The sequence below is a fragment of the Pelodiscus sinensis genome, chromosome 6 (assembly GCF_049634645.1).
Source record: "Pelodiscus sinensis isolate JC-2024 chromosome 6, ASM4963464v1, whole genome shotgun sequence".
In the NCBI taxonomy this organism is placed as follows: domain Eukaryota; kingdom Metazoa; phylum Chordata; order Testudines; family Trionychidae; genus Pelodiscus; species Pelodiscus sinensis.
Window position 1 is genome coordinate 31,391,751 of NC_134716.1, and position 16,330 is coordinate 31,408,080.

Here is a 16,330-nt window from a genome sequence, read left to right on the forward strand (position 1 = left end):
AATCGAGTGAAAAATATCTGTCCTTCCACTCACCCAAAGCGCATTTCCCCATGAAGCCTGTATTTATATGAGAAAGCAGCACTGTTTGTGACACTGCATTTAATATTACATAGTGTCAATGGACTTTCTATTAGTTTTAGAAAATATACCTGCCTACATCTTCCTTTCCTGTGTAGTGCTCTTTTTCATCTGTGATTTTCATAGGCGTCTGGTAGCTTAGTTGGGGGAAGGCTTTGCCTTCCTAAACCGCTGGGCATGGCTATGCCCATGGTCTAACCCCAGAACGCCCCCAGCACCCGCCCTCCCTGGGCTCCTGGCCTGGAAGGTTGGAACCACACAACTGCGCTGCGCACATGTGCCCCCTCACCCCTCTTCCCCTCCCCAGTGCTCCAGGAAGGCTGAGGAGCTCTCGGCGCCCTGGTACTCCAGGGAGGCTGGGGTGCACTTGGCGCCCTGCCCCGCCTCTTCACCTCCCAGGGCCTCAGCAGAGGGGCAGGGCTGTAGGTGAGGCAGGGGGCCTGCCTACCCCAGTCCCAGCTGCACCAACCACCCATGGTGGTTTCACTCCAGTTTTTCTTTTCCTATATTAGCATATGATTGTACAGCCCCCTCTGGCATAAAGGGCCCCTAAGGGGCATAACAGGAGCCCAAATATCACTTTGTGGCAGTTTCTTCCCTTTTGTTTTTTGCTCACTCTCCTACCTCAGGATTTCTTTGTGGCTCTGAAGTGTCTGCGACTCTACCCTCTCAATCGCCCCCCGTTTTTAAGTCATGGAACTATCCGCAGATTAAAGAATATGGCACGGCTCCAGTTTGCACATAGTTCACACTTGGAAGAAAGCTTTGTAACCATAAGGACTAGAAAGTTGTATTTTATTTTTAATAAAAACTTGTATTCTGCAGAAGTTAACGGTGCTCTGCATCCTACTAAGTCTGGATGAGTGAATTTTTCAAGCCCACATTAATGCCAGTGAATAATAACCATGTACATGTTGGGTGATAGTCTGGCTAAAATAGCAATCAAAGGAGAACAAAATGTTGGGTGAGGATCCAAACAATCTGATTGCCCCAGATATAGGGAACTAACCCTCCAGAAATGTTTTACACACATCAACTGAAAAGTTCTCCTTACAAACATCAAAACCAAACCCCTCTACATGAACACCATTCATATTCCAAATTTTCATTTTATGGCTTCAACAATTATTATTAACATAGGGCATTTCCTGATGTTCAGTGACTGGTTGGGTTAACATCACTTTTCATCAGCTCATTCTGATGATTTTACAAGGGGCCAGCAGGGAGGTCATTATTGCTTAAAGACACCCAGTTGTTTGGCTACCAAACTCTCTTCCCCTTAAAAACAACAAAAACTTTATCCAGCCCTTGGACTGAAAAAACAATCACACATCTCCCCTCATCCCACTACTCCGTAATAGTGAAAGTTCCAGTGTATGTGTAACAAATAGGATTTGAAATGACTCGGGTGTTTACATTAATTTCTAACGAGGTTGTTTTAGGAATAACCTTTTATTTGGGCAAGTGCTCCATGGACTCATAATGCACCACGAGTGATTAGTGAATGGTTTATGAGCTCCATAGAAAGTCAGAACTGTGTGTGAGAGAGGGCTGGTTACAACATATCAGAACACATTAGATCACTAACGGTCAGCTTTTCAGAAAGAATGTGCGAGGATACAGCACAAAGCCCCCATTTCTCCTTCTTCTAGTCCTTCTAGTCCTCTCTTCTCTCAACCCCCATCTCTCTCCTCACTTCAGTGCTTGACAGGTGCTACAGGAGGGACTGTGAGAAAAGGGTCATTTTGAACAGTTTCGCCTGAATATACAGTAGCACTTCATCGTATTATGACTCTGCTACATGCTTTGCTGACCAGCAGGGCCAGGCCAGGCCAAATGGAGAGGGGAATGGTGTTTATCATGAAACAGGAGAAGAATCAAGCTAAATGAGAAAATGCTTATCCACACCATCTGTATCTTGTGGCCTACAATTCCAAACTCAACTCAGATGCTGCAGTAGAATTGGGATCCATGGCACAGTAAGAAAACACGTGATTTTGGTCCCACGATGAGTGGGACTCAAGATGGGTGGTAGAGCTGTTGCAGGAAGTTTGCTGATCCTAGTTCGAGACAGCGGGGGCAGGATGTGGGTGGCTTGTTTTCTCTTATTCACAAAGTGCTCAACTCCAAATGTTGGGAAAATTTGCTTCCAGGAGACTATGATGCCAGGTCCACGGCTTTTTTGCATGCCTTTTCTTCAGCCCCTAGAGCTAAGGGCTGCGTGGAAAATTTGAGGATGGAGCAGCACATTTCCTCCATTTCCAGAATTTCTCTCCTCCCCTCCTATCAAACAAAACCAAACCATCTCTGATACAAAGAAACCTAAAAGTCTTACCCTGCATATCTCATAGGTGAAGTTAACAGGATGTTATTTGGGGCATGGGCAGCTAGAAGAGTCTTGGTCAACCTCCAGCACTTTCAAAGGATGACTATGAAAGCATCTGAGAGTGAGCGGGTGAAAATGAATTTTCTGGGATCACCCAGAAAATGCATGCAAGTTTCCAGCCTCTGCATAAAATAAATATGTAGGTACATATTTAAGTATGTTTGGTCCTGCTGTGAGGGCAGGGGACTGGACTCGGAGACTTCTCAATTCTAGTATTCTATGATTGAATGCACATTTTCTAAGGAGAACTGTTTCAATGCTCACTTGACAATAATACCAGACTTCTTCCAAGCATAAGCAACAGTGAGCATTACATATTATTACTACTGGAAGTATTTGAGATCTGTCACTAGGCAAGTCCTGAAGGCAGCCAGCCTATACGCTGTAGACATGGTCAGAAGAGGGTAATCTGATGTCACTCGAAGTAACTGGGAAACCAAAGGAAGGAGATGTTCATAGTAGGGCTGGGTAGCCTGAGGTTCCAGATTCAAAAGAGAAGAATGGTTGTTTCTGCCAACTGTCAGCCCAACACGAGAAAGGAATTAATCAAATTACTATACACTCTTCCTTCCCTCAGGCTGGTGGCAGCTCTCAATGTCTACATGCTATACTCTTCAAATCCTTAGAGCCAGCGCTCGCGCCATCAGATAACAGCTCTAACAAAGACAGAGAATCAAGCCAGACTTCAGGACAGAAATTCTTGCTTAAAAACGTCAATGGATAGAAAATCCATTTGAAAGAACTTAACCCTAAACTACTGTCACTTATGAAATTACTGTACCTCTAATTCCAATGGTAATACGTTAGCCAGTTTCTTAGGAGCATAAGTTAGAATGGTGAATGGAAGTGCTTTTGCCTAGAAAGTACTCGCGTGTTACAGAAAGTACTCTTTCTGGAGTTTCCAAATGGGAACTCACTTGTGACACAGACTTGTTTAGTTGATAACACTGTAAAGGGAAAACTATTGGTATTCCTGTGCCAATGAGTGACGAGGGAGACTCTATAATTCATATGTTGGGTTCTATATTTATTGGCTGTCAGTGAGTTACATGGCAAACATGCCAAGTTTATTTATGCCTCCCCTCCAAACTACTAGCTTTTTAAACTCAACCTAGGATCTGAGAATCAAGCTGGATTCTTTCTGCTTTGCATATTATCACCAATAATACAGGTTCTACAGATCAAATAATGGCATAGTGACACATCACAGCCTATAATGGGTTTGCACAAGTATAGCTGATTGGAACTTGGTGAACAATTCTATTGTTGATGCTCAAGTAAGAATACAACCCAGCTGACCTCACAGCAAAGGCTAATTAGCATAGTAACTTTAATCTCTTTTAAGAGTAAACATGTACTTTAAGAGGTTATTAATTATATCTCTCATGCCAGAGCACTGGAGGAACTTCCATGATTTCATTATCACCTCGTGAATATATGGGAGATACAGTTTAACTTCACAAGATTAATTGTTGTATTATTTTTAAAAACTTTTAGACCAAGCCCACTTCCAGATAAGAATCATACCAATTAATGAGACTGGTACACAGAAATTAGAGGACAATGCAGGTCCCTTGAAATGAAGAAGGTGGAGCATTAAATAATGGTTTGCAGCTTATCGGCTTATCTATGAAGGACTTTCTTCCTAAAAGGGGGGGGGGGGGAATCAGGTTAAAGTCACTATTAATTTTGCTGATGAATGTCAACTCAAAGTATCACATTATACTATGTGCATGGCAAAAAAAGGTCATTGCAAAGCTCTCTCTTCTCTGGTTAGGTTGAAGCTTTACTGTAGCTAAACAGAACCTGTATTTTCTTGGAAAACAGAAACCCACACATATTAGATATTTATAACTCTGTCCGTTACCATGGGAGCTGACCTGTAAGTAAGTTCATTGCTCTGAACATCATGTGTCAGGGTGAAGTGAGGAAAATGAAGGATTTACTAAATTCACTCTAATAGACAGTACTACTCAGCAAGTTCAGACACTGTATAAAATCAATGATTTCTTTAGAATTTTTTTTTAAATCACACTTTTTTGGATCAAATGCTAAAGATAGTTTTAATGTAGATATATTATAGCTCAAAGATATCTAAACATGTAATAGGGATTATATATTTTAACATACAGGATCTTTAGGTTGATAAACTTTTTTATTTCTTACTTCTTTCCTCCTTTTGGACTATTCTTGAATTCTCATGTTTGAGCAAAAAAATATATATATTAATTGTTACTGTCATAGTTTTTGATGCAGTTGTGATAAAAAAAATAAAGAGCTGAAATAGGCAAATTTTCCTTTTACAATTTCACCTTTAAAGTACTACTGAGTGTCAGTGAATGCAATGAGTAATACTATATGAGCACTATGGTAATAATAGTTAGATAACTGCATTGACTTATTTTATTTAGGAGAATCCATCCTCAACATATAGGATTGTGAAGACTATCCACTTTCAAGATCACCCTCATTTTCTATAGTTTTAGGGTTATCTGCCAATGATAGGGGTTCAGTTACATCATGTATGTCATATAGCCACAGTATATCAATTGTAGCAAAAAAGGGAAAAAATCTCCATAATCCAGAAACCACCATAGATAAATGTGTGATAAGAACCAGTAGATTACAAAAAGAGGTAATTGATGAAAAAATTGCCCAGTTTGTTTATGCGAAAAGCTCTCCTTTCTGTATGATTGAGAACCCACACTTATTTAACATGGTTCAGTCATTAAGACCAGGATACAAGCCAACCCAACAGATAGATGTCACAGGCAAACTGCTGCATAAAGTGTATAAACGAGAAATTGAGCAGCGAGCAAAAAGCCTAGAGAGTAAAATTGTTAACCTGAGTCTTGATGGGTGGAGCAATGTCCACAATACTCCTGTTGTATGTGTTTGTCTGACAACAGAAGAAGGGGCTGTCTTCCGTAGAGAAACAATTAGTACATCAGGAAATGCACACACAGCAGAACACTTACAAGAAGCAGCAGTAAAAGATATAACAATCTGTGGGAAAAAATGCAAATGTTTACAATGCAGGTTGGTCACAGACAATGCTGCAAATGTATCCCAGATGAGAAGAAATTTAGAAGAGAGTCCCAAGTTAGTAACATATGGTTGCAGTGCTCATTTGATGCACCTCCTCACCAAAGACTTCAGTGTTCCAGAAATGAAGGCTAACATTGTTGAAATTGCAAAATACTTCTGTAACAACCACCTTGCAGCAGCTGCTCTGAAAAAAGTAGGAGGAATCAAGCTAAATCTCCCACAATCTGTGTGATGAAACTCAGTAGTGGTCTGTATTGAGCACTACATCGAGAACTAATTAGATGACTGTGAATAAAATCATGACATAGCACTGTCACAGTCAAAGTTCTCAACATTGGGCTTATGAGAAATGTTGAACACATGCCGAATACCCTGAAGCCTATTTCTGTAGCCTTGAACAGGGAAATAGCTCTTTTATTTCTGAAGCAAGAAAAAAAAAAGGAGAGAGAGAATGTAACAAGCACTATCTCAGCATATTTTCTTGCAAATATTCTCAATACTCAGTACCAGGGTAAAACCTTAACTACTGAAGAAGAGGAGTTGGCTATGACATGGGCATCCAGCAATCATCCCTCTATAAAGCCAACTATAATAAACTTCAGGGCTAAGGGGTGAACCATTCAAGAAATACATGTTTCTTTAAAATGTCATCAGCAATCACATCAGTTAACTGATGGAAGTCACTTAAGCACTTCAACTCGGAGACTGTTTAAAGTGATAATCTCACTTTTAACAGCAGTAGCTTCTTCCGTTATTTGTAGAAGAATATTTTCTTCTTTTGGACTAATTAATTCCAAATTGAGAAACTGTTTGGGAAAAAGCAGGAAAGCTTCTTTTTCTTTTCTAGATTATGAACAAAGAGCAAAATGAAGGTGAAGATGGCTGAGTTAGTTGCAGAAGTCAATATTTTATGTTTCTCATTAACCTGGCTAACATAGTTGATCTAATTTTTGTTTTAAAAAATATTTCATTTCACTATTTTAGTTAAAAGCTATTTTAACAAAAACAACCCTGATTTTTTAAAAAAAACTTGAAATAAATTTAACTAAATTCCAAAATCCATATGCTTGTTTTGTTAAAATATTATATGTTTGCTGTGGAAGAAAAAAATCCATAATACATAACATTGTTGTTTTAGTTAAATAAAACAATTTAAATGTCTGGTGATGTTGTCTTCCTAATACTGCATGGGAAGAAAATAGTACAAATATTAACAATTAGCCTGTTGAATTGGAGATAGTTCATCTCCCAATGACTACGTAAATATCTGCTTCAGCTACCATTGGTAAATGAAATAACCAAGCATTCATTTTCTGACATAGTTGTAAAACTAATCTGAAAAGCTTTCAAAATAAATCACTGTTTAAAAATGCATAGTATGTACTTTCTAAAAATAAAACCTAAATCTATGTCTGAGTTGTGACGAATATGTATTAAGGTTATAACAACCAATAAGAATGCCCTTTTGTGTACAAAACCATGATTAAATCGAGATTTCCTTACTAGTGATTTAAATCATGTATAAGTGTGCCTAAATCATTATTTAAATTAATTGGTTTAAATCAAATCCACCCAGAGCTATACACAGAGTTAACACAACTAGATTTGAAGTTGATGTCCTCTTAATTTTAATTTAACTGTCATGTAATTAAGTTATCAGAGAGATATTTCATAACTCAAAACCTGTGCAAAGATATAGCATGTAATTCTTACCAGGAATAACAATCTTGATTGATCACATTCATTAAGACTTAACTCTGTGCTTCTGGTGCTAAAGATAATTGCATGACAAGCTTAACCAAAAGTTATTCCTAAATATTTTTGGCAAGAATGTGAAATATAAAGCCTAGTAAAATTCCTTTATTAGAAGATGATCCACCTGTGCCTAGTTACTTTCTAGGCTTTTCAGACTAAATGTCTGACATCATATATTAAAAGCGAGGGACAGAGTGGCAAATTAACAGTGTGTTATAATTCTGGTTGACTTTTTTTAGGTGCTATTTTAATGCCTGTTGGATATTCTTATTATGGCACCATTACCTTTATGAAGTCATAAGTATAACATGTATACTCTAAAGATACATAAAATAGTATTTTGAAAGGATACAGATAGGCTAAAATATATTTTCTTTATCCCAACATAAAAGTTGCCTACTGAAATTTCAAGTTTTATTCCAGTATGCATTTAATAGATGGTTCTAATGAATGCATAAGAGGCAAAATATTAGATTTACTCAGATATCTTTGCAAAATTACATTATGCAGAAGTTACTTCTGATTGGTGATCCCATAATCATCTCAAAAAAGCCAACTACTGTATTATGCATTCAGGAGCACGTAGCTGGAGTTCACAGATATACCAAGAAAGATTTTATTTATTTTTGTAACTAACAACTTATTTTTCTGATAATATCCTTTAAAATTTTGAGCAGAAGTACAAATGAATTACCCTCCTCCACAAAGTTCATTACGCAGATTCTAAAATAAATAGGACACCAAGAAAAACGAAAATTTTTAAACCTCCCGTGCACTACCAAAACCTAAGTCATATTACTTATGCCTTACAAATACGCTACTATATCTGAAAACCATTACAAACACTTACTGGAACATAAATATTCTTATTATTAAACATTCTCCAGTGGCCCATTAGTAATCAGTGCTAATGGAGTGGGGAACAGTACCCAAAAGTGGTCTAACTGGCAGACAAGAAGGTGAATGAAAAATATGGAAGCAAAACCACAAACATGCCAAAGATGCGTATTTTCCATTATCTGCTAGAATATTCAACTCATAAAAAAAATGAATGTGACTTATGGGAAAGTCAAACATGCCTTGCCATAGTTTTAAAAAGCTTCACTCTGCTATTAAGGAGCAACAGGAGAGCAGAAACTATGTCAACCTGAATAATCTGAAATCATAAAAAAGGACAAATATCCCGGATTAAATTCTGTCATCACCCATTCACTGGGTGTTTTTATTTATCTATTTAAGCATTTCCACTAAGCTCAGCACTTTCATGTCTGCAGTATTATGACAACCATATTTTCTCTCTTCCCCTGCCCCCTTTCCTGCTAGCAAGTGAAGATTTAGGCACGAATTGTGAAAGTGAACTTTTGTACATGAGCAACACTTTCATGCGCTGCCTTTCACTGAATGAGTCTCCACACTTTCTTTTCTGTAGGCTAGTGAAATGTTTTCATATAACTAATTCACTGTATTAGTGATAGTGACAGGAATCCACATGTACTGAACATACCTGTGGTACTACTTCTGTCCATACACTGTTTCTGGATGTCCAAGTTCCGCAGCTCCTCGGTGCTTGCGTATTTCATGACAGAGTTGATGGATGAAAGGGTGTTTATGAGCTGAGAGTTCAGAGACCCAATCTGTGAGTGAGGCTCTCCAAAAGCTTCTGCCAGTTCACTGTAGTTTTCAGCAAGCAGCATCTGTTGTTCCTGCAGCAGCTTCTGTACTCGCTCAATGTAGTGATCCAAGCCAGTCTTCATTTCAGGTGGGGGGAAAGGACTTTCCACTAAAATGCCCACAGATTCATATGCCGGCTCATCCCCAACACCAATGCTTCTGGTACTAGCTGGCACAACAGACAATGGAGGGGCACCACATGCAATATTCCTCATTTTAAGGCCAACTAGGTAGTTCTCATGAATGTTTATCTGCCCCACTCCACAGTCCTTGGTCTTTATCACAGAGGGCTTTTCAAAGTTCGAGTCACTAGAAAGCAAGGTTCCCACTCCAACGGAACGAGTTTTAGCGGATGCGTTTATGTCCTTTACCCGACCATCTCCCACTGCCACAGTCCGCATTTCCACATTCACAGTGTTAGTCTGTTTATCGTAAGTGCTCAACATGGTGTTTGTGCTGGAATCCATCAGAGAAGCTGTTTCTGTATTGGTGAACTGGTTCACCATTATCAATACTGTACTGGTTTGCTGGGTAGCTGTATGAGGCACTGCCATAACTGCAGATTCTACTTTGTGAACAGCCTCTGTGTTTGTGCTACGGGACACACACTCCTTTGAAGGACAAACAGTCACATTCACTGAACAGTCTCCACAGCCTATGGACCGGGCTTCTTTGATTTCTGCTTCTGTCTTGCAGAGACTCAAATTATCCACAGACTCCTCTGTGTTGACGCCAGTTTCGCAAACACTCTTTTCTGTGCTCACGTTCTTGTCACACATCTCGATAGATCTCCCAGTGCACTGGTCATGCATGTCTGCTTTCTCCTTCACAAGCCACTGACTCATCAGCTGTTCTGGACCCACCGCTGTACTCTGCAGATCGGGCTTGCAGGAGATTCCGATCTCTCTCATTTGTAAATGGTTCCCTACACATGAGTCAGCCACATCCACATGATTTCCTACCATTTGGTCTCTTGTTTGTACGACAGCTTCCACCATTGTGCTGAAAACCAGAGGTTGAGCCATCAGGGCTTTATCTACTTTCTTCCTAGATCCAGCTGCCTGCAGTTCTTGTTTTAATTTGGTCATTTCCCTGTCATGTGTAGTTTCTTTTAACTGAACCTCTAGCCTGTAAATCTTCCCCTTTAGGGCTTCAATGGTCTGTTGCTGAAGCTCTATTTCTTTTTCAGCTTCTGTGGTAATGCCAAGCATTCTCTCCGTCACCCCTACCCAAGAATCTCTAGTTTCTTTCTCTGTCCCCACTGCTACCTCTGCGCATGGCCGGGAAGATCTGTTATATATGACCACATCATTCATATTTTCATCAGCACCCACAGCAACTGACCTGCTTTCTTTTGTTAGACCTTCTCGGTTCATCCGAAGATTTGAGGGAATTTCATAGCTGCTGTCCTGGATTTTCCTCTCTAACGCTTGCATTTCAAAAGTCAATTGCCTAAACTCCTCTGCCCTCTGCAAGTTCTGCTCCGCGCTCCCCATGTCTTCCTCACAGTCTATGTACAATTCACCTCCTCTTTTGACCTGTGACAGATGTCCCCATTGCTCCGCATTTCCTGCACTATACGATCGCTTTCTGAAGCTAGAAGAGTCATTCTGATTGGGTTTTCTTTGGGTTTTGAGTTCTGCCATCATCTGTCTTTTCTCTTCCTGTAATACTGAAATCTTGACCTGGAGCACAGGGATAGTCTTGACTTGTTCCTCAAGCTCCTTGAGGCGTTTGAGGGCAACTGCCATTTGTTCCCTGATATGCTGCAGGTGCACGGGGCTTACGTTGGTCACAGGGGTCGATATTCCTGAACTCAATGGGCTATGACGGATGGAACTGCCCACAGAGGAAGCAAGGTAGACATTATAGTCTCCATTACCCTGGTACCCATTCTGAAGCTGCTGAGACGTCTGATTGTGCCCACTAGATCCTACAAAGGAAGGAAGGGAGCTAGCTGACCCCAGGCCTCCAAAGCTAGAAAGTCTGGGCCTGCGGACATCCCCTGGTGTCACCTGCATAATAACCCTCTCCTGTTCCAATCTTCTGCGGGTTTCCATGAGAGTTTTTGTTACATGAAGATTGTGCCGAGGAAGCTGTGGTGAAGGAGGGGGAAGTTGGCTGCTCTCAGGAATGGTTAAGAAGGCCGGAGAGCCTTCCAAGGAAACAGATGGCCTCACAGTGCCCGACGATGCTACTTGATTCCTTGCTGCAAAGGAGGGGTGCTTAGTCTCATCACTGTTTGACGAAGAGAGGGATTCTGTTGAGGTCCACCCACTGTACTGGCAGTTCTTGGTACCTGTAAAAGTTGGTACCAGTTTCCTTTTTTTCTGGATATTTAATTTCTTAATCGTGTTTCCCTTTTGTATGTCATCCACATACTTTAGAAAATCCAAGTCTAGCTGGTAGCCATAAGGAGTTTCCACAAAATAGGGATCTTTATGTTCTTTGTCATCTTCTCCACTCAAAACACTTTCTTCTTTTTCTGTAGGAAAAAACAAAATGAACACAATTATTTTTTTTTAAAGCTACTTCTGGCTAAACTTTCAGCTGAAATAGCAAAAAAGTAATTACATTCATAGCACAGACCGAATGTTACAAATTGGAAAACATGTTATTTGTCTATCTTTAATTTACAATTAAAAAATCTCTTCCTCTCTGATGTACGTACACACTTAATGCTGACATCATAAATAAACACGAAGATATGTTCTGATAGCTTTAGTTTATGAAGGCACCACAGAAATCATTACTGATCACATGAAATGATACTTTCAGGAATTCCTGCAGTACCACCACATCACAACAAACGCTCATGGTGGATTAGCATTAGCCTGAGTGAAAGGATCAGGAAAGTTTTTGTGTTGCAGTAAAACATCTGGAGACACTGATTGCTTCAGGAGGTTTTAAAAGGGTTACACACAAATCATTTCCCTCTTAGTTTACCAATGCAGTTACACCGCAGGCAACAGTTTTCAAAAAGGTTAAAATAATTTCTGATAAGTTATAAATCTGAGGAGCAATACAAGCTCTCTCTTGCTTGGGAGCACACTGATTTGTGTCTGTGAATCCATCTCTTTGATATTTCAATCCTACATGAAGCCCATACACTAAAAATATGTAGCGAGACCTGTTTCCAATGCAGTCTAACATTCCACAGCCAAAAGAGAAACTGCCAGCTCAGATGTCAGGACAGCACAGCTTCCTGCCGACACTGGACTCACATGTCCCCAAAGCATTCTAAATAAAACCTCCCCAAGTCAGTTGTGCTTCTACAGACAGAATATTTAGATGTGACGTTGCTGCATATCCTGCTCCTCCGCATCCCACCCCCAAAACAAGTTGTAACTCACTAGAGGAATCGGAAAAACAATAAACATTTTCCAGTTACCTGAATTAGCTACATATCTCTGCTCTCAGAACACACATTTTCCATCCAAATAAAATAAGGCCTCAGATTTTTTTTTCTCCTTGCCGTCCTACCTTCAACAAGCTCTCTGTTCTCTAAAGCCCTGCCTCTCAATTTTCTCATTCTTCGCCCCTTAAGGAAAAAAAGTCCACATTAGTGTAAACCTAGCCAAGCAGGGCACGTTCTCATAGGCTGTGTGTTCACCAATGAGTTCTGTTCTCCAGCAAAACTGAAAACTGCTGCCTTTTAGCACCCGTAAGGAACCTCAGCTGTCACCACGCTCTATTATCTAATAACAAGAGAACTGTTAGTCTTTTAAAGGTGCAGTACCCTCCACCCATTTCCTTCTCCTTTCCCTCCACAACCATGAATCATTGGTAATTTGGGTATACATTTCTTTTTTACTGTACATATTTACTGCATTTTATTTCCTCCTTAAAACAACTGTTAACTGTCTCTGGCCATATAAAGTTATATAAACACATAAAGTTGATCAGTCTCTTGGATCTAACAAACTAGTATTGTATGTTTGCTAACTGGCCACTCTTTCAGTATTCCAGTGAAAGAGACAAGGCTATTAGGTAGCCACAGAGCCTGAAAAAAAACTTCTAGCTCATTTTCTGAATATGATATTTTAAATTCATGTCCCCTTTAAACAGACCTACCCAACTTTAAAAAAACCAAAACAAAACACAACACCCTGAATCTACTACTCCTAGAAGTGAAACGTAAGAATGCTGTAACAAAGATTAAAGAAATTGCTGGGATTTTCATTACACTTGGTGAATTTCACAAAAGTGTACTTTGGTCCTTTGGAAAACTGTACACAGTTCTGATTAGATTTTCTCTGCCCTGTGCTGACTGGTTGTTTGCACCAACCCTCCCTCACAATCTCTCCATTTCAGCATCACTCGTCTCTTACCCTTTTCTCCCTTTCTCTGTCTTCCCCAGTTGCTCTCCCTTCGGCTTATCCTCTCCTCACTAAACTAACAAAGAAATAAAAAATGTGGAACAAACAAGACTTTCGACGCCAGCACTCAACTTGCTCATTACACCCATTCTGACTCCTTGTTTCTTTCTAGTTTATTTAAATTGTAAGGTCTGCAACACAGGGACCATATCTTTGTTTTGTGTTTGTACAGAGCCTAGCACAATAGGGTCCCATTCCACGTCTAAGGCCCCTAGATGCTACAGTAATTCAAATAAATAATGGTCAGTTGTCATGGTTTTGCTGAGGATAATATCACCATCTGTCTCTCAACGGCACTTTTAAGCAATAGGTTCCAAAGTGCTTCATAATGTTCCAAGCATTTATCTTCATCTTCAAAACATCCCTGTGATGTAAGGAAGTGCTATTATCCCCATTTCAGAGATAGGAATGGAATGTCAGAGATGTGGCCAAGGTCTTACAGGAAGTCTGTGGAGGAACAAGGAATTGAATCTGGATCGCCTATTCCTAGGCTTATGCTTCCAGATTCCTGGGGACACCACATTTTTCTCTATATCCAAGGGAAACTCACACTTTAAAAAAGGTGCTGCAAAAGGGTGAATTGTGGTCACAGCAGTAAAAGTGAACTTGTAGTTGGTGTGTGTGTGTACTAAAAGGGAGGAGAGGCAGGGCACTAATCCTGCAATTGACAGCATGGTACTGGGTTGCCAGATATACATACTTAGCTTCAGTGCCCATCTGCTATCTATTCCAAGACTGCAGTCTTGTGCAGTGTTTCCTCTAAGCTGCATGGCAGCACAGCTTCACAGGCGATTAGTCAGCCCTGCCCAGTCAGTCAGCTCCAAGCACAGAGCCTGGAGCCTCTGACTGGGTGGGGCTGATTAATTGCCCCTGAAACTGTGCTGTCTCACAGCTTAGAGGGAACACTGGTCTTGTGCTAGGTCTATAGTAGGGGATACATTCAAATTCCGTGGCTGGAGTTGAAATATCTTAAATTGAATTTTGGCACCGTCCACACTGTGGGAGGTCGACGGGAGCCTGCTCTCCCTTCAACTTCCTTTCCTCCTCGTAGGAGAAGGACTACTGGTGTCAATGGGAGCACACTCTCAGTTCAAATGTGCATGTCTTCACTAGACCAGCTCATTCAAACCCTGAAAGATTGACAACGGCGGCTTTGATCTTCTCTGTAGTGCAGACATGGTGTTTTTACTCATGGACATAACAAAATAAATGTCTAAATATAAGCAGAGGACAAAAAAAAAATCCACGTATTAATATATTACACACAAAAAACCTATACAAATATTAAGGCTGCAAAAACACAAAAAATACATGGTGGCAAAATTAAGGTTGCATAGGCAACCTTAATTCTTCCCTATTATGTGTATGCATTATGTAAGCCTCTTCCTTTTGCGTTTTAACCAATTTTAATATTATTCTTTTTTTCAGATGTTTATCCTACTTTTGTATCAAATATATAAAAAATATCTTGTTTGGTTACAAAAATACAATGCACTGCATGATATAGGCTTATGATAATACATCCATCTGCATATATATATACAAAGCTGCCTGTTGAAACAAGAATACGTATTAGTCTAGAAGGTACACGCAATAAACAAACAGGCACGCACGCAAGTTCTGAAGTGAGTGTGCATCTGAACGTCCTAATGAATCTCATGCTCATCACAGATACCCTTCAAGCTGTTAGCAGAGAACTGTTTAAAGTTCTGACACGCTAACATGGGAAGAAAATGAAAATCTGGATCCAAGTACATTTCAGAACACAAAGAAGTATTCAAAAGTTTAAAAACAAAAAGAGAAAAGAATGAAGTTGAGTGGATGTGCTGCAAATAGTGTGAATCCAGTTTTTGAATGTAAATATGTATAAGCTACCGCAGTAAACTGTTTATTCACTAGTAGATCTTGGAACCTGTTACCAGTGATCATGACAGGGTTTGGGCTGGGAAGCTATCAAGGGCCAGCACTTCATCTGCCCCTCAGCATTGCCCTACTGCTCCTTCTAACTGCCTTGAAGGTGCCCCTTACTCCTGGGAGCCTCCTGCTTGCTGTGCAGAGCACGGGAAGAAGAGGAAGGGGGAGTGCTGATGTCAAAGTGCCCCTCCCTCCACCTTGTAGCCCATCTCCACAGAGCAAGGGGGGCAGGGATGGAGAGTTTGCTGGCTGCTTTTGGAAGTGGTGCAGGGCCAGCGTAGGGATGTGCCTGCCTTAACCACCTGCACTACCATCCGGAATCCATCTGTGGCAAGTGGTGCCCAGCTGGAGCCAGCATTCTGAACCCTCCTGAACCCCAAAACCCTGTCCCCAGCCTGATAAAAGTGAGTGAGGATGGAAGAGGGAGGATGGAGTGAACAGGGGTGGAGCCTCAGAGAAGGGGCTGAAAGGAGGTGGGGCAAGGGAGTTTGGGTCTGAAGTAGATCCTGGATTGTACTTAAATTCAAAAAGTGATCTCATGCTTAAAAAGGTTGGGGACCTCTGAACTAGAAGGTGACACTGTGTTATGAGTTCTGTTTTAGTTCTGCAGCAAACCCACATTGATGCATGGAATTCAAACCATGAAACAACTGAATACTTCCCCCCCCCGTCCTTCTGTCACCAAACTAAAAATAAACCCCAATATTTACCCCCAAAATTATTAATAGTTTTTTGCACTGATTTTCCACCTGTTTTTTTCCTGTGGTAGTAAACTCTGATAAATTCCCAATAAAATAAAATAAAATAAAATTTTAAAAAACAACAAAGGATTGGGTTGGGTTAAACCTCAAGAGGGTATAACCTGTAAGAAGTCATTAAGCTTCTTTAGAGAAGCAGGTACCTGAAACAATAGGGATTGCCAACCAAATATAGGAACGTGTAAGACTGCACAGGAATTTGAACTATATGGAAGCAAGGGTTTCAACTAGGTATTGTTTTAACAGAGTAGTCTGTCCATGCGAAAGAGGGGGTAAGGCAGCGATAAACACACCAAAGAATGAAGAAACAGAAGAAAAGCCAAGGACAAAGTCAGGACAAT

At 40.3% G+C, this 16,330-nt stretch overlaps 1 protein-coding gene across 5 annotated transcripts in view; it reads right to left on the minus strand.

Annotated features, from left to right (window-relative positions):
• The window catches only part of KANK1 (KN motif and ankyrin repeat domains 1), a 172,416-nt gene that overhangs the window by 22,690 nt on the left and 133,396 nt on the right, over nt 1–16,330 (minus strand). For all 5 annotated transcript variants that reach the window (XM_006137863.2, XM_006137860.2, XM_006137862.2 and 2 more), the window contains one exon: nt 8,772–11,423. In XM_006137863.2, coding sequence (XP_006137925.2) covers nt 8,772–11,423 — 2,652 coding nt within the window. The remainder of the gene's footprint in view (nt 1–8,771; nt 11,424–16,330) is intronic.